This window comes from Spermophilus citellus (assembly GCF_964194105.1).
Source record: "Spermophilus citellus genome assembly, chromosome: 9".
Lineage (NCBI taxonomy): Eukaryota > Metazoa > Chordata > Mammalia > Rodentia > Sciuridae > Spermophilus > Spermophilus citellus.
In genome coordinates this window covers 128,163,580-128,185,893 of record NC_138191.1, presented here as the reverse complement: position 1 = coordinate 128,185,893, position 22,314 = coordinate 128,163,580, and the positions used below count along the sequence as shown (strand labels likewise).

General features: G+C 56.5%; 1 protein-coding gene across 4 annotated transcripts; it reads right to left on the bottom strand.

The window, feature by feature from the left end:
• Nucleotides 1-8,809: 8,809 nt before the first annotated feature.
• Nucleotides 8,810-20,899, bottom strand: ARHGEF19 (Rho guanine nucleotide exchange factor 19). Of its 4 annotated transcripts, none has more exons than XM_081306642.1 (16): nt 20,675-20,899; nt 18,248-18,682; nt 17,588-17,860; nt 17,314-17,422; nt 17,165-17,241; nt 16,585-16,847; nt 15,723-15,883; nt 15,464-15,616; nt 15,136-15,265; nt 14,983-15,057; nt 14,712-14,801; nt 14,425-14,585; nt 12,041-12,199; nt 11,664-11,746; nt 10,259-10,363; nt 8,815-9,939 (listed from the first exon to the last, which is right to left on the bottom strand). In XM_081306642.1, the coding sequence occupies exons 1-16, from the start codon at nt 20,754-20,756 to the stop codon at nt 9,782-9,784; spliced, it is 2,514 nt and encodes an 837-aa protein (XP_081162768.1). In that variant the 5' UTR covers nt 20,757-20,899; the 3' UTR covers nt 8,815-9,781. The 4 variants fall into 4 exon arrangements, with proteins under 4 accessions (XP_081162769.1, XP_081162768.1, XP_081162770.1 ...); XM_081306644.1 differs by lacking the exon at nt 20,675-20,899 and adding an exon at nt 19,974-20,085; XM_081306641.1 differs by lacking the exon at nt 20,675-20,899 and adding an exon at nt 19,974-20,086 and having other exon boundaries at nt 8,816-9,939; nt 11,667-11,746.
• Nucleotides 20,900-22,314: the final 1,415 nt, after the last annotated feature.

Below are 22,314 nucleotides of genomic sequence, written 5' to 3'. Positions count from 1 at the left end.
TTTCCCCTTTGTAAAATTTGGATGATATGAATAGAACCTGCTCTCATGGTTGTGACAGGAATTAAAGGAGGTACTCAGTGACAATGAACTGGTGACATGTGGCACTTGGTGTTGGTGGTTTTTATGGTCCAACTATTCAGCCAAGAACTTGGCATGAAGGACTGAGACAGCACAAGCTGCCGGTCCCCAGAGTTTCTGGAAATAAGCACCTTCCAGTCTTAGGAACCCTCAGAGCTGAGACCAGGACGGGGCATGAGCTCCTATCTCCTGAGACCTGTGCCCCTGCGCAGCCCACTGCCTTGTTCCCTTGCCCCAGGGGCAGCTAAGCAACAGGAAGGCTCACCCTGGGACCCAGGGAACACACAGCCCGGCTCCCAGGTCCCCTCCACGCCTACCCTGGGCTTTGCTGCCCCCTGGTGGCTGTCCTGAGACGGACGCTGCTCCCACTGGGGGAACCAAATGGCAATTACCATTAAAAAATAAATTAATAATGATGATGATGATGATGATGATGATGATGATGATGCACCAGCGCCATGGTGCAGCCTGTGATCCAGCTACCGGGAGGCTGAGGCAGGAGGATGGCAAGTTTGAGGCCAGCCTGGACAACTTAGCAAGACCTTGTTTCAAACTAGAAAGCAGGGGCTGGGGATGTGGCTCAGTGGTCCAGCACCCCTGGGTTCAATCCCCAGAACCAAATAAATAAATAAATAAATAAACAAGCAAACACCCAAACCCCAGATGTTCATCACTTTGAATTTTTCGGAGAAGCTCCCCAGCCGAGCATGGGCAGCACAGAGCAGGGGACAGTTCTGAGCGGAAATCAGAGGGGGATTTTAAGCCCTGGGCCAACAGGTTTGGTGACCTTGTGCGAATCATCTCCTGAGCCTCAGATTCCTCTTCTGTAGAATGGGGTGACAAAAACAAGGTTGTTATGAGGATTAAGGGACCCACTGCCTGTCACAGAGGTTGAGCTGGGGACAATAACATAGGCATCGTCACCTAGTGACACTTGCCTGGTCTGTGAGGCCGCTCCCCTCTGTGGAGCGCTTTTTCAAGGTGTCTCCTCCTTTAATCCACATGGTGACCCCCATTTAACAGATTAGGCAACCAAGGCCCAGAGAGGGGAAGTAACTTGCCTGCAGCCTCACAGCTTGTAAGTGCTAAGGCAGGACTGAAGGCTGGTGTGCTGATTCCAGCCCCACCTCACTTCCCCGCGCCTCGAAGCGCCTGCATCCTTCTGCAGGCCCAGCTCCGTCCCTGTCAGAGTCCCTTCCTCCTCCCATTCCGTGGCAGCACTGAAATGCCAAGCCCAGCAGCTGACCCCTTCCCTCCTGACCAGCTCCCCAGCCCACTCATGAGCCCAGAGCTTGCAAGTGGCTTCCAAAGGTCATCCTGTCCATCCCTCTGCACCCCACCCAGGCAGATGACTGTTCATCCTGTTCTTCATGCTGCTCAGGGGAGGAGATTCCATAACCTGCTTCCTCTTCCCGCCCAGGTGTTTGTGAGGGTTCCCATAGTGGCAGACTCTAGTGTCTAACCACAGTCCTTCCTGCTGCAGTTTCCGCCCATCTCCTTTTGTTCCTTGACACCACAGAGAGGGACCCTGGGACTGGAAAGCTGCTCTCAGGGGCAGGAAGTGAGAGCCGAACCCAAGTTCAAGTCTAGGTCAGGGTGGCAAGAGTGGCCAAGCTGGTCTCCTCCCGGTGCCCCGGGCAGCCCGACAAGTCCACCCTGCCTCATCGCACAGTGGTGCTCACATTCTGGGAACTGGGTTGGCAGCGGCTCTGCCACCGTCCACACACGTTTGCTGATTCCTCCTCTGGGCCTGGTGACGCATCTCGCACCCAGGCCACGGCACCGGGAAGACACCAACATCCCTGCCCTCAAGGATGGCATAGTCCGCGACCATGAGCCAGCCCAGAGGTGAACGGACAAGGAGTCCTGGAGTGGCCAGAGGGTGGTGGAGTGACCCTTGGCCAGGTGACTGGGAAGGGTCTCCAGGGAGGCGGCTTGGAGATGAGGCCTGAATAACAAGAAGGAGGGAGACCCCAAGATCCCGGGGAGACCCTGATAACGAGCTGCTGGGCCAACGCCCCGGGGCACAAGGAGCTGGTGAGAAGCCACCTAGAAAGATGGCCAGGGGCAGGGCTCTGTGGGCCCACCAGGGTGAGAACTCACAGGGCCCCCAGCTCTGAGCCTCAGTTTTCTTACCTGTCAAATGGAATCAATGGTACCCAAAGGTACTCCGATCCACAGGGGTGGACAGACGGGCAGGGAAGTCCCGTAGTGCTGGGGTCAAACCCAGGGCCTCCCACGTGCCAGGCAAGGGCTCCGCCACTGAGCTGCGTCCCCAACCCAGGAAGATGCTTTAAAGGCAAAAACGGGAAGGAGGCCACAAAGTATTTTGAAATAACAATTCCTGACGGCAAGGATCAGTAGAGGCCGCGGGTCGGCCCGGGATTAAGCGGGCAGTATGGGGAGGCCTCCTGCAGAAGTGCTTTTGATGTAAGGTGCAGTAGCCTCTGGGTGAGGTGGTGGCTTGGCAGTCTTGTGAGGGGCGCCTGTCATCGGGCACCAGATCCCCTCCTTTAGCACCTCCGGGCTGTATTGAATTTCTGGTCAGCGCCCAACCAACGCGACTCCATCTTGATATGGACGGCTTCACAGTCCCTAGTGCTGTACCACCTAGTCCTTAGTCTAGTAGCCAGGCCATCCGTGGTAGCCTTCGGGGTTTCACTTCATCACCACCCTCTCGAAAATGACCCCCACCTGCACAGGGGCTGCTCGACTGTTCCCTTGGGTATTGGAAGATATTTTTGAGTGCTCATGCACAGCACTTCACAGTTTGTAAAGCACTTCCTCTGATCTCTGAAGTGCCCTGCGAAGTCTGATCGCTGCAAAACCTCTGGAGCCATCGATGGCAAAGGGTCTAAAGGGCACAGGAGGCTCAGGCTCAGGCCCTGCCATCCGCCCTGCTCCCCCGAACCAGGAACTCCCGACTCCAAAGCTTTTCTTACCATCCTCTGACATCTGAAGGATCGTGTTCCCAACACACAGAACCCCAAGCCAGGGAGGTGCTGGCACGGGGCTATACTTGGTTAAGATCAGGTGGTGACCTTCTAGCCTGGCACACACCTGTGATCCCAGTGACTCAGGAGGCTGAGGAAAGAGGGTAGCAAGTTTGAGGCCACACTCAGAACGCAGGGAGATCCTGTCCAAAAGTAAAAAAAAAAAATAAGAAAATAAATGAAGGGTTGGGGATGCAGCTCAGCAGTGAAGTATCAAAGTGTTCCATCCCCAGTACAAAAAAAAGTCAGAAGGTGACTTTCCATCGAAGCCCAAAGCATCGGGCACAATGGCACATAGCTATAATCCCAGCGGCTCGGGAGGCTGAAGCAGGAGGATTGCAGTTTCAAAGCCAGCCCAGGCAATTTAACAAGACCAAGTCTCAAAATAAAAAAATAAAAAGGGTGGTGGGGGATGTGGCTCAGTGTTTAAATGCCCCTGGGTTCAATTGCCAACACCCCCCCCCAAAAAAAAAAAACAACAGAAAATATTGGAGCAAGAAGGGTCCTTGGTCCTTCCCACATGGAAACGGAGCAGGAGCAGGCCAAGGTCAGATTAAGGAGGCAATCCCTTCCCTCTCCCCAGCAGGAAAGGACTTCTCCTTGGGCCACTGCTTCCCAGGGGAGGGCAGCTCCTGAGCCACAGCTCAGCATGTTCCTGTCCTGCCACCTCCGTTTGGGTTCTCAGGATGTCCCCTTGGTGGTACCACCTCCAGGCGGTCTGTCCTTCCTCCTGAAGGCTGGCTGCTCCTTATTTGCACTCCACAGCCCAGGGGCTGCACTCCACCTAGTGAGTAAGTTTAAGGCACATGCAAAACTGCACAGATCCTAAGTGTGTGGCTCAGTGGGTGGATCCAAAGGGACCGGGCCCTGGGCAAACAGCTCCAGCCGCCTCCCTCTCTGGTTGCTTCCCGCGCCAGGGGACTCCCCGCCCTGGCCAGTCAGTCCTGCCTGCTTTTGTACTTCATGCAAATACAACCATCGGATCTCCTCTGCCGTCTGGTCTGGTTTCTCTCACGGCATGTCCACATCCTTACACGTGGCTGCAGATGTTTTATTCTCGTTATTGTACAGAGTCCCACAGTGTGGTTGTCATCTATCATTGGTAACACCTGGGTAACTTCTCCTATTTTGACAATGTTAAGAACATGCTATTTCGTGTTTTAGGGGGATTTTGGCCCTGGGGATTGAACCCAGGGTGCTTTACCACTGAGCCACATTCCCAGCCCTTTTATTTTATTTTGAGACAGGGTCTTGCTAAGTTGCTCAGCCTGGTCAGAACTTGCAATCCTCCTGCCCCAGTCTCCCAAGTTGCTGGGGTCACAGGCATGCACCACTGCACTAGGTGCCAGTTCCCGTCTTTGGGGATTTGAATGTGCCCATTTCTGTCGAGTGTGTACCAAGAAGGTGGTGGGACTGTGCGCTCAGCATGTGCTCGGCTCTAGCGAAGCTGCTGGGCTGCTGAGAGCGGCGGTGCCCATTCACGCCCCACCACTGCCTGCCTGGCTGGCTGCGCCAACCCTGGGGAGCTATTCAAGAGTCCCGTACTTCCCCTGTTTACCCAGTAGGGGACGCCACAAAGACTAGCACTGTGTCCCCTGGTCCTGAGGAGGCGTAAATGAGGGAGGAGAATGAAGGAGGTTGGAAAGAGGGGGCAGGTGGGAGGGAGGAAGAAGGGAGGCGGGAAGGGGAGGAGAAGGGCGGGAGGGCGGAGGCACACAGGGCTGTGCTCTGCCAGGCTTGCAGCCCCAGACAAGTGCCCACCAAGTCAGAAGCTGTGCTCATTGGTTCCCCAAAACCAGGCTGTGCCATGGGAACAAACCACTGAGCAAATTTCTTCCCCTCCCTTTGCCCCCTCTGTTGGTGCTGGGGACTGAGCCTCAGGCCCTGCCTATACTAAGTGCCCAACCACTGGGCTGCACTGTCAACCGGTATACATCACTCTCTCAATTATTTTTCAGGACAAAAATCTACATAGGCTCAGAGTTTGGGGACCTGGGATGGTCATGGGCAGCAGAGAGGGGCGTGGGTGCTGGTGGGGAGACAGTCCCCGGAAGCCATGTGTGCTGGCTCCCGCAGGCACGTGGCTTGGAGACTGGCTGGGCAGACAGCCCCAGGCCAGACCTGCCCTAGACATGCCCGCCTCCACCTCCTGCCCTGTCCAATACCACCCGCTCCAGCCTCCTCCGCCTCAGCAAGCAGGGGCAGGGCCCTGGGTCCGTGGCCAAGGCCAGATACCAGTGCAGGGCCTACTGGGCAGAGGCAGGCGCTGCTGAGAGAGGGGCCTGCAAGAGGCCTGGTCTGGACCTATCTCTCAGTGGGGGAGCAGGCAGGGAGGGAGGGGAGTGGGCCAGCCAGCCTTGGGAAGCCCTGTTGGCGGCACCCCCAAGCCAGCCCCCAGGGCCAGCAGTCTAGCCCAGCCCTAACACAGGCCAGAATCAGATGTGCCAGGGCAGGGAAACGTGGGAGGGCCTCTGCCCTGCCAGCCAATGTCAACCTCGGCTCTCCCCGAGCAGATTCGGCACTGGGGGAGGCACAGGAAAGCCGTCCTCACGCTGTCCACGTGCCTTAAGTCCTCCAGGGGCAGAGGCCGCACCACCTCCAAGGCCTGTGCTCTGACTGGGCAGCTCCGGTGCCACAAAAGCCGTCACTTGGTATAATTTCTTCACAGGGCACGTGTCCAACGCTTCTGTTCATGGAGGCTTTTGGAAGTAGGTACCCTATTTTGCAGTTGAGGTAACTGAGTCTCAGGGACTTAAAGACCCTCTGAGGAGCTTGGGGCCTTGTCTAAAATCCCATGATACGCGTGCGCGCTTGCGCACACACACACACACACACACACACACACACAAGTGCGCGCACACACTTCCCACGGCTGAAGAGAGGTGCCTCTGCAGCAATGGGCACCCCCAGCAGCCAGGTCTTGGTGTCTAAATACCACTGTCCTAATGAGTGGAGCCTGCCCTCCTTGGAGATACAGCAGAGTCCTCCGTGGAGGCAGGAGACACGCAAGATGAGCCTGGAGTGTCCTGCAGGGGCCAAAACCAAGGAAATGCTCAAAACCTCAGAGGACGTGGGCAAGGCAGACAGTCACAGGAGGTGACCTGAGAGACCTCGGCAGAAAGCTGGAGCAATCTGAATCCCTGGACAAGCCCATAGTATTAGATTGCAGCCCAGAGTTTAGAATGCATAGACACACGAGTCCACGCGGCTAGAAGAAACGGCTGACTAAATAAATGAAGGGAAAGGGACAAATCCTCCATGAGGAGGAATTCCAAATAACACGTGGAGATGCATCCTCCCAGAGTGCAGCACGCCCTGTGGGCTCAACTGGATTCCAAGGAACAGTTTGGGAAAGAGGAGAAAGAGGAGCTTCATGGTAGAAAACCCAGCAGACATCACCTTACCCACATAGTCGAGGTCAACATGGCTGGGGCTGCAGAACTCAGTGGTTTAAAAAAAAATTAAAAAGGCCAAAGCCTGGAGCAGTGGCCCTCACCTGTGATCTCAGCTACGAGGGAGGCTGAGGCAGGAGGATCACCAGTTGGAGTCCAACGTCAGCAACTTAGGGAGACCCTGTCTCAAAATAAAAAATAAAAAGGGCCGGGGATGTGGCTCAGTGGTTAAGCGCTCCTGGGTTCAATGCCCAGCACCACAAAAACACAAACAAAACCAGCTCACGTGGCAAGTCCCGGGCCAGCAAGTGCCCCCTGCCGAGATGCGGTCTGTCTGCCCCCAAACCCCATCACTCGGGTCTGGTCATGAGGAAAACATCAGATACCCTGCTCGTTGGCAAAAGACTGAGCAGAACTCCTCAAAACGTACAAGGTCAGGAAAAGCAAGGAAGGACGGAGAAACGGTCACAGACCAGACAGACAGACAGACATGGTAGCCGGAAGCTCCAGAGAGCTCCAGGAGCAGAAAAGGGCAAACAGCTGAGTTAGCGGTGGGGTGCGGAGGGGTCCTTAGCTGTGCCACAGGGACCCGGTCCCGGGAGGCATTTCCAGTGGAGGGTTGTGAGGGGGTGGATGGGACCCCTCCCCTTGCAATTTCCCCGTACACCCAAAAGGATTCAGGAATAAAAGGTGGGAGGGCCGGAGGTGGGGCTCATGGGTAGGGAGCGTGCGTGGGTGAGGCCTGGGCTCCTTCCCCAGCTTTGCAAAAAAATAAATAATAATAATAATAATAATAATAATAATAAATAAACTTAAAATGACTGTAAACATGGTACGTGGGGCTGGGGTGTGGTTAACCGAGTGACAGGGCGCTTCAGTCATTCCCCAAGCCCTGCCCTGGGTCTGTGCCTCTCTCCATCCACCCAAGTCTGCCCCCTGGGGCAGGGTAGGCATCTGTCTTCCTCCCCCAGTGACCTCCTTTGGAAGCTGAAGCAAGCCCCCTGTCCCCCGCTCACCTCTCAAAGCTCACTGTCCCAGCTCCTCCCGCTCTCCTGGCGGCTTGGACTTCGCTAACAGTGGCCTCCTCAACATGGACCCTGCTTCACAGCAGCTGCCCATCCTGCTTGGGGACCACTTGGACTCCAGTGCAGCTGACCCCAGCCAGGCCTCAGGGAGGAGCATGTGATTGGTGTGCTGTGGTTTGGATCCGAGTGTCCCCCAGGCCCACGTGTCCCCTGCCCATGGCTCTGCTGGGAGGTGGTGGAGCTATAGGATGTGGGGCTGGTGGGAGGTTAGGTCACTGTGGAGGGGTGCCCTTAAAGTGGACACTGGGACCTGTTCTCCCCTCTCACTTCCTGAGGTGAGCAGACCTCTTCCCCTACTCGCTCCCACCCTGACATACTATGTTGCCACAGGGCAAAGTGACAGGGCCAAAGACCCTGGACTGAACCTCTGAAATCCTGAGTCAAAATAAACCTTTTCTCCTTTTAAGTTGATTTATCTCAGGTGTTTTGTCCCAACAATGAAAAGCTGATCGACACACTTAGTCTACACCTAAGAGCATAAACCATCCCCCACATCAACACAGAGGAAGCCATGCGACCCCGGCAGTCCAGTCAGAAAGAATCCCAGGACTGGGGTTGGAGTTGTGGCCCAGTGGTAGGGCATTTGCCTGCATGTGTTAGGCCCTGGGTTCGATCCTCATCCCCGCATATAAATAAATAAAAGATCCACTGACAACTAAAAAAAAAAAACAACAATACCAGGACTTTGGGAACACTGAGACATTTTTCCTCCATGTTGGCTATGAATGAAGAGGCCCCAGGGCTGGGAATGTAGCTCAGCTGGTAGAGTGCTTGCTTTGCGTGCACAAGGCCCTGGGTTCAATCCCCAGCCCCACCAAAAAAAAAAAAAAAGGAACAAAGAAGCCCCTAGAAGCTCTAAGAGGAAGATAACACCAAGGACAGGAGTCGAGAAGTGCAGAGAGCTGGGTCCTCAGTGACATCAATGAGCCACCTGATCAAGCCAAGTCTGAAGCCCATCTTGTCTCTTCTGTGCTCAGTATAAAAACTATGGTAAAAATGACCCCTCAAAGTATATCTATGTCCTAATCTCTGGAAACTAATTTTTCAAAAATGATTAAATGGCTTTTTAAAATAATAGATTAGGAGTATCTTTGTAATGTGATCTATTAATTTATTCTGAGATGCCAGGAATTGAACCCAGGGCCTGGCACATGCTAGGCAAGCATTTTACCACTGATCAATGCCCCCAGCCCCTTTTATTTTTACTCTGAGACAGGGCCTTGCTAAGTTGCTGAGGCTGGCTTTGAACTTGGGATCCTCCTGCCTCGGTGTCCCAGGTCCCTGGGATCACAGGCATGTACCACTGCACCCCACTCTGCCTGTATCAGTGCAGGATGATGACATGGGGGATTATCTGGGTGGGCTCCAAACTTTAGGAACAATCACATGTTCGTAAGCAGAGGCAGGAGATCTGACAAGAACCGGGAAGGTGACCCCAGAGACAGAGCCTGGAACGATGTGGCTCCAAGTCAAGGAATTCAGCAGCCACTAGGAGCCAGAAGAGGCAGGATGACCCTCTCCTGGGTCCCCAGTGGAGACCAGCCCTGCCCAGCCTGCCAACACCTGGACGTGGGCCCAGCGATGTTGGACTTTAGATTCCTGCTCCAGAGCGGTGACAGAGACATTTCTGTTGATTTAAGTCACCCAGAAGCCATAGGAGACAAATCCAAGAACTAATAAAATCTCTTTAATATTCAGCTGTTGGAACCCAACGTTCCATGACAGCAGCTGAAGGCAGCCTAACCATGCAGCGCCTGTCCCTAGAGAATTCTGGAAAAGGAAACCTATGGGAAAGCAGCCAGAGGCGCTCCTGGTCTCAGGCGGGAAACAGCGGGGCAGTGCGCAGGCTCCCGGGCTCCCAAGACAGGTCACAGCCACCAGCCCCAACCTGGCGCTGTGAGGCGGGGGCAGAGAAGACTCCAGATACACAGAGGTCCCAGCACCCACCAACCAGCACCAGAGTACTCCTCGGCCAGCACCCTGCCAGAGGGGCCCAGAGGTGGGCAGGGTGGAGGGCACAGCGGGAAGGGCCGCGTCCTCGCCTGTCATGGCCCCCATCCCACAGGAAGAACCACACTCGGCCCTGAAGCCGAGGAGCACAGGACAGGGAAGACCCTCTGGAGGCCCCACTCCTCGGTCCAGCCTGTTCCCTCGATGGCAGGGCCAGCCGCAGCAGCAGCCCGGGGTGTGGAGACACTGCAGGCCCCTGACCTGTCCAGGCCAGGGGTGCCAGTCACGCGGGCAGCTCCCCCAGCTTGCTGGTGGCACTGGTGATCCGCTTATTCTCCCGGAGGTTCCGGAGGCGGGCGCTGAGGCTGCTGATCTCTTCCACGTAGGCCTGGGGCACCCACCCCTTCTCGCCATCGGCCAGCCGGACCCCCTCCAGCCAGCCTAGGGACACAGCCAACAGCAGCATTGGTAGCATCAAAGGGGCACCAAGCGTCCGCCTGATGCAAGCCTGGGGCCCAGGTGACATCATTTCAGCATGTCCCAGCTGTCTTGTAGATAAACTGACCTGTTTTTATTGACACCTCTGAGAAGGGTATTTCCCACTCTCCCCCTTCACTCTAGATCCTACAGCTTTAGGAGCAGGAAGTTCCTCCTCTTATCTAACTGATTCCCACACGCTGTGGTTTATCCACCTTTGCATAATCTTTCCCTGTGATGTCTAAGCCCTGGCCGGGAGTGCTTTCCAGGGTGACACGCTCACCGTCACTGGTCCGGGTCTTCACTGCCAGGATGTCAGTCTTCTCCAGGGTCAGCTCATCAGGCTGCAGGGCCTTGTACGTCCTGACACACTGAACCTGAGGGCGGTCTACAGCCCAAGGGAGGGTCAGGGAGTCCCAGGCGTGTGGGGAAGGGAGGGGTAGTAGGAAAATGTAAAGCAAAGGGAGGAGCTTTTCTGTCCCTCCTGCCGCAGGCCACCAGCAAGACCTGGCGCCCTCTTCTTGCAGTTCAACCCTGCTGGGTCCAGTCCCTCCACGTTTTGGTTTCTACTCTGGCCAAGGCGCTCACCTCCCAGCTCAATCCCACACTTTGCCCTTGACCCCTAGACCCCAACCTCCAACTGCTCCAGAGGCCACTCAGGAAATAGTGATGGCGTCACACGTCCCCTGACAAGGCTCTCCCTCCGAGGCGATGCCAGCCACACCCTTCCCTCTCCCCTTCGAGAACATCCTCAGACCTCCCTGGGCCCACAGGCCTGTGTGGTCGGCCAGGAGTGCTGCCCTCCTCATCCCATAGGGCTCAGAGGTTACTTCCCAGGGGCGTGCCCTCACCACCTGTCTGGAGTAGGGGTCTCATGCCAGCCAGTGGGACTCAGCCCAAGCCAGAGGATCTGTGGCTCCAGGCCCTACCCTTTCCAACAGGCTAGGTGGGCAGGAGGTCCAAACGCCACAGGTTAGAGCATCTAAACCAGCTCTGTCACCTACTGGCTCTGTGACCTTGGGCAAGTTACTTAACCTTTCTGGGCAGATATGAAAAATGAAGAAAATGATTCTCACAGAGCTGTGGTGAAGATTAAATAAAATAAATGCAAATGCAAAGGTCTTAGCCCTGGGCCTGGCGTGTGGCAGGTGCTGGTGGAAACGCATCCCTTCCTTCCTAAACGCATCCCTTCCTAAAGCTCAGCCCGAAGGCTCTGCTCAGAGCCATCAAGATGGACTGCCTGCCAGCAAGGTGCTCTGGGACTAGGCAGCACCGTGACTCCCCAGCCCAGACTCCAAGGAGGTGACTCTATCAACCAAGCAGACCCCCACCCTCTCTCCACCACCCACAGGTACCGTTCTCTTTGCAACTGATGCAAAGACAGAGGCAGACCCAGTCTCCAGAGAGCTCTGCCACTTACAGGCTGGGTGAACTTGGACTAATCCCCTCCCCGCTCAGAATCTGTCTTTAACATGCAGAATGGACTTTGGAGATTCCTGGTGCTGCCCCGCTCCCACAGGGCCGACCTGTCCTGTGTCAATCCTGCCTAGCCTTCCAGGGTCCTCTGAGCCACCCCTAACCACCCCAGGCTGCCAGTCTCCCTCCCTACAGCCACCCAGGATTGGAGGAAGAGAAAGCAGTGAGGTCCCCAGCCTAAGGGACATGGGGGTGGTTGGGGTGGAGGCTACTACCTTCCCCCTCGCTGATGACCTCCTTGTCCTCCTGGGGGCTGGAGGGGCACAAGGCTGAGATCCACCTCTGCTTCTCACTCCTAAGGAAGAGGGGGCTGTATTGTCACAACACGCAAAATACCACCGCCCAGAGGTGACGGAAACCAGGTCACGGAGGACAATGTCCAACCTAGGAGCCGCGTCTGCTCCGCCCCAGAGCCCCCAGGGTGTTAGCGCTGCCCATGTCCTGCCTTGCCCCATCCTGAAGCCAGAGATAAGGGATATTTGTTGGCATCTAGAAGACAACCAGGGCCTGGCCCTGGCCCCGGCCCCCAAGTTGGACACATCTGCTGCTCTGGGCACTCGGGGTCCTCCTCCCTCCCCTGGCCACTCACTCTGTACGGGCCCTCAGCAGGAACTGGTGCTTGGCATGCTGCCCGTGGAGGAGCCGGAGGAGAAACACGTGGCCCGGGATGCCCTGCAGCTGCAGGCTGAGGTCCCTCACCTGCAGCTCCACCATCCTGGCATGGATGAAGACGGCAAACCTCCCGAGCCTGCGGGACAGGAGGAGGTCAGCCTGGCCTGGGCCCGGGCTCCTAGCACCATCCTCTGGACAAGGTAAGATGACCGAAGGGAGAGGGGTCTCTGCCCCTCCAGCAGCCTCCCAGGGAACCTCGCCCATGCAGGGTGCCACTCCTCCAGGGGCCAGCAAGAAACTGGCAGCTCCATCCCTGCAGGTCGCTGACAGAGGGGGGAAGTGGTGACCAGTCCTGACCCAGGCACACCTTCAGCTTTCCCTGAACCTCTGCCCCAGCTCCTGCTGCGAGGACCCAACTAGATGCGTTCCTGTTTGGTGTTGACTCCCTAACTGGTATAGAAGCTCCAAGAAGGCCAAACCTTGCCTCTTAGCCCTGCATCCTACAGCCGGGCACTGGCACACGATTTAGGTTCAGTAAACACTTGTGAGAAGGAGGGTGGAAAGTGGGCAGGGTATCCCACAGCTTCTGCTACATCCCCAGCCCTATTTTTAATTTTTTCATTTATTTCTGATTTTTTTTTTTTAAGACAAGGTCTCACTAAGTTGCCCAGCCTGGCCTTGAACTTGGGATCCTCCTTCCGGAGTTGGAATTACAGTTGTGACTTGCAACATCCTGAGTGGCACCACTGTGCCAGTCTGTCCGGTAGCTTCCTTATCTTAGCATCTGCCATTCCAAATCAATTCCCTTCTCTTTCTCCGTTCGAGGGAAGAACCCCACCAACTGCCCCAGAGGAAGTCAGGTGCCAACACACCACCCCCCAAATGGTAGCTCTGACCTGTCTTCCCTCCTATGTACTGTCCCCAGAATCCTCTCACCCTGAAACACCCTGTCACCCCTGGGGCACCTACACTCACCTGGGCGACTGCGAGGGCGTCTGGTCTCTCCTGCCCCCGGCCATCCTTCAGATTGGCAGGAGCAATAAGTCACACTGCTCCTGGCTCTCCATGCTCCTTGCTGCCCCCAGGACAAGTCTGACCTCTCCACTGTAACTTGCAACATCCCAACTGCCCTCTCCTGACCTCTCTTCTATAAATTCAGCCACAGCAGTTTCATCATTCCAAAACACACTGTCCTGGGGTTGTGGCTCAGTGGCAGAGCACTTGCCAAACACATGTGAGGCACCGGGTTTGATTCTCAGTACCACATGCAAATAAATAAAATAAAGGGCCACTGACAACTAAAAAAAAAAAATTTTTAAAACCACACTGTCCTCTCATAAACTCCTACAGCCCTGCTGAATACTCTCCTCCAAATTACTACTCTACCTGGAAAACTCCTCCTCATCCTACGAACCCAACTGAAATGTCCCTTCCTGTGTGTAGCTTATCAATACTCACTCCACACTAGGGGCTACCACACACACCCTCCCATCTAAACCCACATGACATGATTATCAGGATGTATGCTCACTGGTCTGAGAGTCCTGTGAGCAGACAGCAACTGTCATGCATATTTATGTCCCCAGTACTCAGCAGAGGGGGTCCATTACAGAACAAGTTCAGTGACAGTTTATCAAGTGAGCAAAAAATCAGGAATGAATTCTTCTCATGGCTTGAGATGCCCTCTCTCCACCCCATCCAGCCTCCAGCTCACGAGCTCTTCTTTCTGATCCCTCCTCACCTGGGATAATCACAGCTAGGACTGAGCGAGTGCTCCCTGGGCCCAGGCACCTAGCTGAGCTCTTTTCAAGAGTGACTGTCACACTGGATGTCCCTACACGGTAGCCTGTTTTACAGGTGGACATTAGGGCGGTGTGGTAGGTAAGAACATGGGTTCTGGCATCAGACAGAGGTGGTTACCTCTGGGTCCTTCATTCACTAGTGCCCCAATCTTGAGAATAACAAGGGAGCCTAATTTCCAGGGAGGTATCTGGAGGACGGAAGGGAATCCATGCAGCACGCCTGGCCCAGAACATGTCCTGGGCCAATGTTGGCTATTATCACTGACTCAGGGAAGAGTTGAACTTCAGAGCTTTGCTCATTTCTGATCTCACTGGCTGAAGCTTCACATCCTCTGCACACAGCCCAGCCCTTGACTCTCCCATCTGGACAATGGCCTTACTGTCCACCTGTGTTCTAGGAGCCTCCAATGCTCAGGGTGCCCAGGGAGCTCATGGTGCCCAGGGAGCTTAGCCTGGCACAAGCTGGGGCTCCCAAGTCCTGTGAGAGGCCATTAGCAGTGATCCTGATGGAGGAGAAGAAAGACTGGCTCCGATCCACCTGCCCACCACCCAGACTCACTCCTTCCGCCGGGAGAGCAGCAGGCAGTCATTGAAGAGGTGCAGGTAGACAGCCTTGCTGGACAGCTTCAGCTTGGCAGGAGGCACTGCGGGCAGTGGTGCCAGTTCCACCAGCTCCCCATGCCGAACCAGCCAGCGGGCCTGAGAGATCAGCGGGAAGATCTGGAGGATGGAGTAGACAAAGAGAGGCTCAGGGGCACAGACAGAAAGCACAAGTTGGGAGGTGGGTATGGGAATGACACTGGGGCCTGAAGTCCCCAAGGGAAAGAGGAAACAAGAGCCACAAACCTTGCCCTCAAAGTGGATCTTCTTGCTCAGGTGAATGAGCTCCTCGGTCCTCTTCATGGACTGCACACTGGCATTGCACTCTTGTACCAGCTGGGGAGGCCAGGGGCAGGTCACCTGCAAGCCACTTGACCAGAGCCCAGGATACCAGAGCCCAGCCTCAGGCCTCTGCCCAGGAATCAGAGACCCCCACAGCTAGAGGCTCTTTAAAGGACATGCTAGGAGTCCAGGACAGCTGGTCAGGAGCCCAACAGCCCTGTCCCCCTGAGCTCACCTCCTTGAGTGCATTAAAAGCCTTGGTGGCCATATCTTCATCTTGGGAGCCCTGGGCTGTGCGCTTCAAGATGTTCTAGAGGTGAGATTCTAAAATGAGACAGGCCACTCCCTCCCCCATGATCTTGCCTGCCCAGCCCTTCCCTCTGGGTACCTCCACCAGCATCTTCAGGCGGGTGATTCTCTGAAAGGGCAGGATGAGGAAGGAGGTGAGGGGCAGTCGTTGGCACACTGGGGACTCCTCCAGACGAGCCAGGATGCTGGGGAACTTGGGGTTTTCCAAGCTATAAAATGGGGAGAGGAGTCACCCCTAGGCCTGAACTCCTGGTGTCCACCACCCCACTACTCCTTGGCTCTTCAGGTGCCACTTATCTTGGTCACAGAGCCCCTTAGAGGGACCCCTCCCCGTTCAGAGTCACACTTCCTCACCCTGTGGCCGGGACCTCCCTCCCTCCTCCCCCATACAGAGCCCGCAGCCCTACAGCAGGCGCTGGTAAGTGCGCTCCTGGTAGGCCTGGTTGGTGACATAGGGCAGGTAGACACGGCGGAAAGCAGGGCAGTGCTGCAACACCACGTCGCATACACTGAAGCGCAGCACATCTGCCTCCAGACGCTGCTCCAGATCCTGCAAGAACCTGAAGGGTGGGCCAGGGCTCAGGGCCAGGGCAGAGCTCACAGATCTGGGGGCGTGCCAGCCAAAGGGTCGGTCCCCACCTCCACCAAGCCAGATCACTCCCTCACCTCTCGCTGGTACTCTTGACCTCAGGAAGTTTGGAAAAGAGCCACTGCTTATCCTGCGCCCCCAGACACTCGTTAAGGTCGGTGGAGCCTAAGAAGTGACCTACGGCTACTTTCAAGCTGTGGATGTATGAGGCTTCGGAGGTGATCAGTTCAAATTTGGCCTGAGGGAGGATGGACGGGGTTGTAAGGGCCAGGCTAGCCTACCTCGAGATCCTGGCCTGGAATCCCCCAACCCCAAGGCCGCCTCCACAGACACCCTATACCCGTCCCTTCTCTAATTGCACCCTTAATCTGGTTCTTGGCGGCGGCCCAGGGTCCCGCCTCCTGCCGCAGGCAATTGTAGGAGCCAAACAGTGGCCCTCGACTCCACCCCTTCCTCTAGCTCCGCCCACCTGCCCCATTCCGCTCATCCGGGCCCTGCCTCGCCCGCGGAGCGCTCCTCCATCAGCCCTGCCCCTGCCCTAGGCCCCGCCCCACCCAGCGCCGGCTATCTCGATGGCTCCGCCCCCCTCAGGCCCTGCCCTATCCGAGGCTTCGCTCCCTTGGCTCCGCCCCTCACGCTCCCAGTCTAGCTTCTCTACTTGCCTTAGGCCCCACTACTTCTCTTGTCCTAGCTTCCAGGACCCTCCGGTCCTCAGTGTGGGCAACCCTGCCGCTCGGTCCTTTTGTGACTCGGTCCGCTCTAAGTCCCAGGACTTGTGGCCCGCTCCCTACCTACCTACTTGTTGTCCTACCCTCTGAGGGCGCCCCCCAGCCCGTCCCCCAGGCTCAGGCTCCGCCTCCGCCCCCCCCCGGCTCAGGCTCCGCCTCCTCCCCGTCCAGGCTCCGCCTCCGCCCCGCCCCGCCGGGTCCCGGCGCCCACCTCCTGCAGTTTGCAGTCACGGAGGCTCAGCGTGGCCAGAACGCCACTGCCGCGCACGTCGGGGATGTCCTGCCATAGCGAGAAGGTGGAGCCTCGCGCCGAGCGCTGCGCCCGGAAGGAGCTGCTCGGGGAGAGGTTGGCGCGCGGCGGCCCGGGCCCCTCCTCCGCGCCCTCCGCCTCGTCCCCGGGGCCCTCCTCTTCGCGCTGCTGCCGCCGCAGTTCGCGGGCGCTGGCCACGTCGCTGTATTCCTGGTACAGGACAGCTGGGAGGGGGAGGGACACGGGTAGGGCCGTGGGACGCCCGCCGGCCCCGGCACGGCTCCTCCCAGGTTCTCCCGAGAGCCAGCCTCACTTAACAAGCCTCTGCAGTGGTTGGGACACATTGAATTCATTCATTCACTCATTTATTCTTTCCGTTGACACTAATTGAGCGCCAACTGCGCGGTAGCACCAGTGCTAGATTTCGAGAATTCAATTCTCTCTTTCACACGATCTCAACCTCCCACCTCTCCAAACCCTGGAGTTTCCACACCCCAGCCTCTTCCTCCGTGATCCCCTCCCAGAGACCCTCTCCGCTTACAGTTAAGGAGGAATCGCGACTGCCGCCGCTCGTTAGCGCTTCTAGGATCTGGAGGCGGCCCTTCTTGCGTGTCCAGCCTAGGAAAGAGTGTCAGGACTCTAATTTGGCTGCATTCTGCCTCAGACCCGAGCCGAGTGAGCGGTGGTTACCTGGGCTCCAGCAAGCCGCTGTGGCTCTCGCTTGGGTCAACAGGTGCTGGCGGAGAAGTGCTGTCCACCCTCATCTCTATGCTTCGGGGCTCCCTTCCAGATGCCTTCCCTAGAGAGAGAGAAAGAGCTGAGGGTGGGTGGTCCCAAGGGTACAGGGCACAACACCCTTTCAACCAGCATCCAGTGGCAAGTGTCCCGGTGTCTAGCGAGTTGGACATGCCCCACCCTCATGTGCTCACCCAGGGCTGTCAGGGACCAGGGGAATTGTTGGTACCTTCCCGGGCTGCTCCTGAGGTCAGTGCCCTGGCTGATGAATTCCGCCCCAGGCGCAGAGAAGAGTGCAGCCGGGTCATCAGCTCTGAGGCTGAGAAGCGCCTGCGCTCAGGCCCCTCAAGGCCAGCCCTGGTAGTCCCAGACAGTTCCTGTGGCCTGGGCTCCTCTGTGCTCAAATGCCTCTCTTGCGCAGCTTGCCCAGGCTCCAGGAAGACAGTATGGGCCTGGGGGCTGCCCATGACCTCTTCACGCTGGTACACTCGCATCTTGCGCCCTGTGGTTGTGGGGCATGAGAGCACAGGCTGGCACCTACTGGGGTCTCTTCCAACCCCTGTCTCCTGCTTTTGCCCTGTGGTTCTGAGCATCCCAGGGAGTTCAGGCCCCATGCCCAAGAGAAAGGCTGATGTTTCTGTGAGGATCTGGTGCCCAGGGCCATGGAAGCAACAAGAGGGGTAGAGAGCACAGGGCAAGGGCCCAGGACAGCCAGAGACTTGTTGTGTAACCTTTGACAAGTCACTTGCCCTCCCTGAGCACTATAGTTCCCTAATCACTAAGATCTGCCACTTGTCCTGGAACTCTCGGGCTTAAGGGGTTCAAAAAGAGCCCACCCAGCCCCCTCCCCTGTCTGCCCCAATGGGCCATTCCCCGAAGGGTAACTCACAGGCTGACTTCTTCTCAGAGCCATGGCTGGCCCGTCGCTGTGGCTGTGTGTGCTGAGAACTCCAGGGTCCCTCCAGAGCTGGGGGCTGAGCACCAGGACAGTGGGGCCAGCTGCCCGCCCTGCTGGGCCGCATCCCCCCACTGGTGGTGTCTGGGCCTCCTGGGGATGGTGGCCATAGCAACCTTTGGAGAGGGGCAGGGGTCCCCAGGGACCAGCGGCTGCCAGAAGCCTGTAGCTCCTCCGGGGCGACGGGGAAGAGGTCCAGACACACAGGGCTCAGGGGCTGCAGGGTGGGCAGCTCCACAAAGGACAGACTCTCCTGCTGGCACACAGCTACTGGGCGGCGGGCAGTACTAGGTGGCCCAGCCAGGTGGGGCTGGAGGGTCGCAGGTGGCCCACAGTCCATTCCTCCTTTGCTGTGCCACCCACCTGTGCCTGCAGGGGAGAAGGGATCAGAGCCAGGCACAGGACAGCTGGACTAGCCAGTAAGCCACCACATTCTGGAGGCCTGGACAACCCCTCGTGTATGCTGTTTATACACATCTGCACAAACACCCACCTGATTATCTAATTAAGAGCTAATAGTTGGCCCTTACATAATGCCATAATGTCGGGCAAGTGCTTTCCACATATCATCTCATTTAACTCCTCCTATGAGTCGATGCTGTTATTCTACCCATTTTATAGGTGAGGGAAGTGAGGCAGAGAGGTGGTTATGTGGTGAGTGGTAGAGCCAGGATACTCACTCGGGCATTGCAATTTTCAAGACTTGCTATTTATTCACTGTGTACCTTCTTGAATACACTGATGCATGGCATATATATATATTGCCACACAAATCCATGTTCCAACAAATACATTCACACATTTACCCTCAAGTACACACACTAACACACACACTTTCATAGATACACTCAGACTTTTGAGATTCAAGTACACAAATTCACGGGCACATTTTTTTTTTTTTACTGGAGATTTAACTCAGGGGCACTCAACCACTGAGCCACATCCCCAGTACTATTTCGTATTTTATTTAAAGACAGAGTCCCACTGAGTTGCTTAGCACCTCGCTTTTGCTGAGGCTGGCTTTGAACTTGATATCCTCTGGCCTCAGCCTCCCAAGCTGCTGGAATCACAGGCGTGCACCACCATGCCTGGCTCACGGACACATTTTTTGATTCGCTTTTTTATTTTTTTTAAATCAAACATCTATATAGGTGTTTTCTCCCAAACATGCACTGACCCATCTGATGTTTACACACACACACACACACACACACACACACACACACTTTCCCATTCTGTTCCAGTCACACACATGCACACCCCAGGATGCAGACATGAATGCATGGGCCCACTAGTCCTTGCTTTGGTATGACCCAACCCCCCCCCCCCCAGTGGCGGCCTTCAGTGCTGAGTGATGCCCACACCCATGCCAAGCTGGCTGGGAGGGTCAAAGCCGGAAGGCAGGCCGCCAACCCAGATTAGGTGGGGCCCTCCCAGGGAAGGGTAGAGAGGTAGCCTAGCCCCCCAGCTTGGGGTCAGGGGGGGTTTCTCCCACCCTGGCTCCTAGCCCCTGGATTAAACAAGGCTAATTGGGTTCTTTCTGGGCAGGACATCATCCCGGGAGCCTGCCAGAGCCTTGGGGTAGAACCATGATCTGAGGGGTCTAAGCCCCCATGGCCTTTGCCCCAGGGCGTTCCACTACCACCCTCCTGCCCCTCACCTTTCCAGCTGCTGATGCTGTCGGGCTGCTGTGCAGGGGAAGCCCTCTCTCTGCCCAGCTGGCTGGGGGAGATCCCACCCAGACAAAGAGTTTGATTCATCAAACCCTGTGGTGAGGCAAGCCGGGAGGGAGGAGGGAGCAGGCAGCGGGCTGGGCGGGGGCCTACCCTAGCCTGGCCTCACTGTGGGCAGGCTGGGCAGCAAGGACCCCCCAGAGGTCCCTTCTGGCCAAATGGGCAGTGCCCAGTCTGGCAGGGCCAAGAAACTCAGAGGGAGACCCAGAGAAATGTAGACCATTTAGACAGCAACTCAGAAAACTGAGACCTTGAATGCTGACAAACAGAAAAACCACAGATGCTAAGACATTCAGGGACCCAGAGATGCAGACAGAGACACAAAAAATTTCAGACAGTCCAGATACTCAGAGACAGACATGAAGCCCAGAAAAACCCCGGAAGACAGATGGACAAACAATTCATGCCCCGTGGGCTTGCCAGTCTGGTGGGAGAGCCAAGAATGAAAACAGTTACAATCCCGATTGGCAAGAGCCAAGCCAGAGGCACATCTGAGTAGTGTGCCAGGCTCACTCAACCTGGGAATCCTGGAGGTCTTCCTGGAGGAGGTCATGGTAACAGCTAATGCAAAATCCCTAGGACCCAGAGCACCTAAAGAGGAGTGATCCAGCTGCTTCCCCATTCTTACCCCTGGCCAGGTGGGAACCGGCTGCTCCCAAGGAGCCTCCCTGAGGTGGCGCCTCTAGCTTGTACCTGGAGCCTCTGTCCATCTGAGTATACTTCCCTAAGCCTCAGTTTCCTTATTTGGCAAACAGGAGAGAGACACCAACTTGACAGTGCTAATGAGAGAATAGGCACCGTAGAGGTGAAGCACCCAGGGCAGAGTGGAGCTTGTTGTTCACGGTCATTCCCCAGAGTATCATTATTATTATCATCAGTCTTTATGGTGTTGGGGGATGGTCTGGGTCATCAGCCAGATGGGAAAAATGAAGATACACATGACATCTTAGGAGCATGTGGGTGGGGACCCAGGTGGCCTCTGCCCTCCAGATAGGTTTCTTTCTCTCCAGGAATAAGAAGTCCTCAGCACAGTTCGTGCATGCCCCTGCTCCCTGTATTAGAGGAAATTCTATTGGAGTTCTAGACGCCCCTGGAAGGCAGGGAGAGGCAACCCCCATAATTTACAGGGATAAATAAGCCAAACATTGAGTCTTGGGGCAGAGGCACGTCCAATTGAGGCCTTGGGGAAAAGCCTGGTGAGTGTGGGCAGAGGGAAGGTGGACGGCAGGAGCGAGCTGGAGGCAGGTCCTGAGTGGGCGGTCAGGAGTGAGCAGCCTCCACCCACCCCACGCCCAGGCTGAGGGGCGAAGGGAATGATCCACCCAGCTGTGGTGTGGCCACCCAACCTCAATGCTGGGGATCAGGTAGGGGCAGAGCTGCATTCATTTTGTGTGTAGCTCATCTCTGCTAGGAAAAAAGAAAAGAAAACCTGAGGGAGAGAACTGGGCCCAGGCAGCAGGGACACTACCTGCCCAGGACATAACCTCAGGAGAGATCAGTGGCCATTCTAGAACCCAAAGGGAAAAAATCCAGCCAAAGGTTCAAGGCCCCACATGGGCACTAATCAGCTCTGTGTGACCTTAGACAAGTCATGGCCCATCCGTGGGCCTCAGTGTCCCCACCTTCAAAGTGTCCCAAAGTCCCCAGCCCCAGCTGCTCCCTCTAAGAAACCTGTGTCATCATAAATATTTCTCCAGGACAAAAAGGATAGGCAGAGGCCAGGGAGAGTCCTATCGGGTGGGCACTGCCAGTCACAGAGGGCAATAGGCCACTTGGCAAGGCTGGCAGAGAGTGTCCTTGGACACCACTATGGTCTTTTCCCTGCTCCTGCCTAGTGCCCCTAGCCCTGCAGCCCACAGGAAGAGGGATCCTGCCCCCTAAGGACAAAAAACAAGTGGGAGGTCATGGCTAGAAAGGGGATCCAGGCCAAGCGGTCTGCAGATCCCCAGGAGGCCATAAGTGTGTTGGGGCCAAGATCAGAGGCCAGGCAGGCAGCACAAAGGACTCACTTGGGGAAGACTGGTGGGAGGTGGATGGGGCTGCTGGCACCCTGGGGGCCCTACCTCAGCCAGGGAGCTCCGTCCAGCTGCGGGCACAGTCCAGGGCTGCAGGCCACCCTGGGGGCTCTGGGGTTGCAGCCAAGTCCTCAGGGGGCGATGTCAGCATGGCCCCTGAGCCCGGCAAGGCAAACTGCTGGGTATTGTGTGGGGCAGGGCTGGGGGAAGGTGGAGGGAACCTTGCAGAGAGGCAGGCGGCTGTCTCAACGTG

Bases quoted from the DNA above. Each gene is read 5' to 3' on its own strand.
- ARHGEF19 (XM_081306644.1), bottom strand. From the start codon at position 20,073: ATGAATCAAACTCTTTGTCTGGGTGGGATCTCCCCCAGCCAGCTGGGC. The intron at 14,802-14,982 runs GTGAGCTCAGGG...TGGCCTCCCCAG, and splicing joins CTTTTAATGCACTCAAGGAG to CTGGTACAAGAGTGCAATGC. The intron at 10,364-11,663 runs GTAGCCTCCACC...CTTGGGCTGTAG, and splicing joins CATCAGCGAGGGGGAAGGTA to ACCGCCCTCAGGTTCAGTGT.